This window comes from Papaver somniferum, chromosome 5 (genome assembly GCF_003573695.1).
Source record: "Papaver somniferum cultivar HN1 chromosome 5, ASM357369v1, whole genome shotgun sequence".
Taxonomy (NCBI): Eukaryota; Viridiplantae; Streptophyta; class Magnoliopsida; order Ranunculales; family Papaveraceae; genus Papaver; species Papaver somniferum.
Window position 1 is genome coordinate 12,755,942 of NC_039362.1, and position 4,368 is coordinate 12,760,309.

Genomic DNA, 4,368 nt, shown 5'->3' on the forward strand with positions numbered 1-4,368 from the left:
AAGTTAATAGAATTTCTCTATTCAGGTGCCATGTATCAATCAGAGGCAGCCTTAAAAGAATTTGGTTATGGCGAGTTTTGAACTCAGGTCACTGGTATCATCAACCAGTGACTTTACCATGGTACTACAATGACACCTGCAGGAGAGGCGAAGACTCGAACCTTCGGCCAACTAGCCAAAGTAGACACCACACCCACCACACAAATTTGACCAAGACCATTTCTGTGCATCTTAAACACAGGTCACCAGCATAGTTATTATTTACAGAAAATCAGAGAGAGGCAGCAAAGAAATGTGTTTTTACAAGTAGAGTTTACAAGATTATAAACCACAGTAATCAAGCCCCTTCCTAGCCCTAAAAAACAGATCAACAAGAGGTTGAATCGGATTTAGTGTTCAAACCAAGCTATTATATGCCTAAAAGGAACCTACTTTAAACATTAACAGACACACTTGAATTCACAATGCTGTTGCGCTTAGACTTGTTCTCGTACTGATTCTTCTCTTAGGAGTATGATCTTATCAAACCTAAGCTGTAGAGGAATTTCTCGGATCTAGTTCGAAAAAGCGTACCAAGAGATATCTTCCCACCTTCATCTTGTGGGGGAGATTTCGAGTAGATATCTTCTTTCACATGTAGTACTGTCTCCCCAATTTCGCCCCTCACTGCCGCTATCGTTTCACTCTTAACTTGACTCCCTGATGTATCTGTCACATAGAACACATTCACTGCTTGAGCACCCCTGGTAGCTACTTCAGCTTGAGTCACTGAGAGCCCGTTTTCTCTAAATATGCGGGTAACGTTAGATAGCAGTCCAACTTTGTCATCACTACATAATTCGAGTCTTATTCCCTGCACCATCATTCATGAAAAGTCAACATATTAGCTTCCATTAGATTGCGATGGAAAACAGTAAGTGGGTACAAAATACAGTTTTTATCATGAGAATATACCTCTGAACTTCGCCTCCGGACAGCAGCCTCAATGCAATGAACTACTCTTTCTCTTTCTGCTTCGGAACTAATAGGACACCCATCTAAATGTCGGATATAAAATTCCTGTTTAATAAAATTGAATAACAGTAAATAGTTAGTTTTGATTCTACACACAAGTCCAATTCAGGGAATTTCATCACAAATGGTAGGAATTTCCTCTTGCTCTAGAAGCATATAAAGACAAGTGACATCCTGACCCATTTGCAAGCTAATATTCAAGCTGGTGATTTTATTCCTAATCGAATATCAACACGTTATCCAAATTTAGCAACATGGGATTAAAAGCAAACCTGATAAGCTTCTGGTCCTTCAACAATGACAGTTGCATGGAAAACGACGTACTGCATATCAGTTAATGTGCAAACAGTATCAAAGAGTAATTTTGGTCTATCCTGGCACCTTAAGTTTACAACTGTATACCCCTTATCTGCACAATTCTCAACAGTAACAGACGGTTTTCTATGATCTGTCATAGGTCCACCATCAATATCGTCCTTGGCGTAATCACGGTCGGCATACATCATTTGATGAAGCCTCCTTTCTGTATGAGTCGCGCCGACAGTAACCATTGTGTTTGCACCCCGTTTATCGACACCTCCTTTGACAACATAACGGAGGAGTTGCTTGATTTTACTTAACCGGTTAGGATCATCAATTGGCAAACCATTCTCGACATCTGTGATATAGACAACCGATGCCATTCTTGAATTGTGGGTCCAAACTTCGGCACCTACCACATTGCATTTAAGGTCTGATAGAACAGCAAAGACCTCTGAAAGCAACCCTGGTCGGTCTCTTCCGGTTAATTCAATTGTTGTATGCTTAGCAGCAGCTTGAGCTTGGACACCTACAGATCTTCGCAGGGAGCGTAGACTGCATGCTCGTGGTCCCAATGACTGCCATCATCAAGTTTGTCAAATTTATTAGCAACTGAAACAGCCTTTAACAGACACAATTAACCAAACAAAACATAATCAATACATATTCCAGAATCCAGAATATCCAATATTGAATAGACATGATTTACCAGAATTATAGTCCAGATTCACCAATCTATCTATAGAATTCTGTGACCAAATGAAACTGGAGAGTGGTTCAGGAGATATACCTTTTGAATACGATCGATGACTTCGCCGTCGGCTAGTTTATTGCCATGTTGGTCTATTACATGAAAAACTAGAAACCAAAAGATAAAAATTAGGAAAATTATGAAGAAATTAAGAGATTAGTGATGAGATTAGAAAGTAAATTACCATCCATGAACCATTCACCATCAGAAGAAATGTAAGCTCTACTGATAGTAAGGTTCAAATCAGTCAAAACTTGAACCACTTCTAATAAACTTCCATACTTATTAGCACTATCCACCTACACAATTTTCACTCAATTCATTCAATTTTACTTCAAAAACCCATAAGTTTAATAATCAGTAGATAACAATAAATTCTCTCCATAATTAACAAACCTTAATCAAAGTAGCTTTCCTACTTGAAGTATTATCAATTGTAACCCTGTCAAGAAAAAACAAACACCAAAATCAACAAAAATTCCAGGAATTCAGAACACAACCCACAATTCATTTTCAAAAACCCAGAAAGAATTATCAAAGAAAACCCAAAACCAAACAAGAATTCACAAAAACAAGTAACAGAAAAGAGTGGACAAGAAAGAAGAACCTTGGAGGGTTCATTCTAAGAACAAGCTTTTCAAACTCATCATCCATTTCAATGGAAGGAAGTGAATAATCCATTAGAGAAGAATCAAGAGCGACCCTTTCTTCTTCCTGTGAAGTTTGAGTCTCACTCTTCTACTTGTGAGTCTATGGGTTGTTATATCTGGTGCCTTTTGAATAGAGAAAACAGAGAGAGACACAGTCACTCACTGAGGAAAACACACCCACTGCCCCTGCCCATAAGAACTCACTCCTCAAATCTTCATCAGACTTTGTCTTTCTTTGCTAGTTGCTTACTGCCCTTTGAGTGTGTGGGTCCCACATAGGACACCCATGTGGGGCCCACCTTTTTTCTTCTTCTTCCTCCCGCTTCCCATTTCTGAGTCAGGAGTGACATGAATTCTCTTCATTTCTTTTTTGTTTCTTTTTTCTTCTTTTTGATTTGTAGAATTTGCTGTTTTGGTCAGCACAGTTGTTTAGCTGTTCCGTTTCTGACAGTAGGACACGTGGTTTTTCAATCACAGGGGTTTGACATTTTGATGATTATAATACAGTAGTTTAATCCTGGCCGTATGATCTCTGTTTGACATGAACTGTGTGTGGGATTGATTCTGCAATTGGGCAGTAAAAGCATCAAATCCTGATGGGGAATGTGAGTCTGGATTTGAGGAATGAAAGCAGGTGGTGGTGCTGAGGCAGGAGTATAATGTGGGCCCCACAGTGTCAAATATCTAGCATTAATGGTGTCTCTATCTAATTCTAATCTACGGAGATTCCTTCTGACTACCACCAAATGGATGTCTAATTAATGAAAGGTTTAGTCAGGAGATGTAAGATTCTTTATAGCAAGTGGAATTACTCTCGGATCTCGATCCATTTGGTAAACGAGAAAGCCTATAGATCTTGCGGTTAGCCCGGTCTTTTGAGATCACTTGGTGGCAATGTTTTGAAACCCAGACCAGACATCAACCCAATAAAATTATTGGGTCAAGGTCAAATGGGTTAACCAGTGGTTCAACCAGAGGTCACTGGGTCAAACATATTATCCGTCCTAATCCTGAAATAACACTAATTAGAAATCGTTAATATTGATACTTAACCTTTGATAAGGAGAAATCCGTTACATTTTGCAAAACAGAGGGGTGGATAGTTAATTTTAAAAAATGTAAAGATCCTTAAATAAATATTAATCTTATTTCACATTCACTATCTCTTCTTATCTCTTTTATCGACTCTCTCCCCTATCTCCCCTCTTCTCTCTATCAAACGTACCAACTACCAGCAAAGGTGAACAAAGAAACCGACCACCTTCTTTTTTTTTTTTTTCTTCAACTCTGTCCATGTATGCAAAGGATGAGCTTCATTGTTTTATCATCTATTAGGAAAAGAATTTTTTCTGATTCCCATATTGATGCATGAATAGATCTGGTGCTTGAGTAGAAGTAGATCTGATGCATAATTGAATCCGATTAAAGGATTACTATCAAATATGAAAAAAAAAAGACATCATAACAAATCAATCGTGTAGAATTTGATTTATATACAGTGAGAAAAGATTTTCTTTCTTCTGTCTTGATTTTTTTTCTCCTTTTTATTTATGGAAAGTCAACCGGGTGAACCGGCTAAAAATCCAGCTGGGTCAGATGGTTTACTGGTTGAACCTCCCGGTTCACCCTGATCACTGGTTTTTTAGGCATGTT

At 38.4% G+C, this 4,368-nt stretch overlaps 1 protein-coding gene across 1 annotated transcript; it reads right to left on the reverse strand.

The window, feature by feature from the left end:
- Positions 1–223: 223 nt before the first annotated feature.
- On the reverse strand, positions 224–2,903 carry LOC113280996 (ACT domain-containing protein ACR4-like). Its single transcript, XM_026529626.1, has 7 exons — positions 2,673–2,903; positions 2,462–2,507; positions 2,250–2,364; positions 2,105–2,172; positions 1,287–1,892; positions 955–1,059; positions 224–853 (listed from the first exon to the last, which is right to left on the reverse strand). The coding sequence occupies exons 1-7, from the start codon at positions 2,744–2,746 to the stop codon at positions 506–508; spliced, it is 1,362 nt and encodes a 453-aa protein (XP_026385411.1). The 5' UTR covers positions 2,747–2,903; the 3' UTR covers positions 224–505.
- Positions 2,904–4,368: the final 1,465 nt, after the last annotated feature.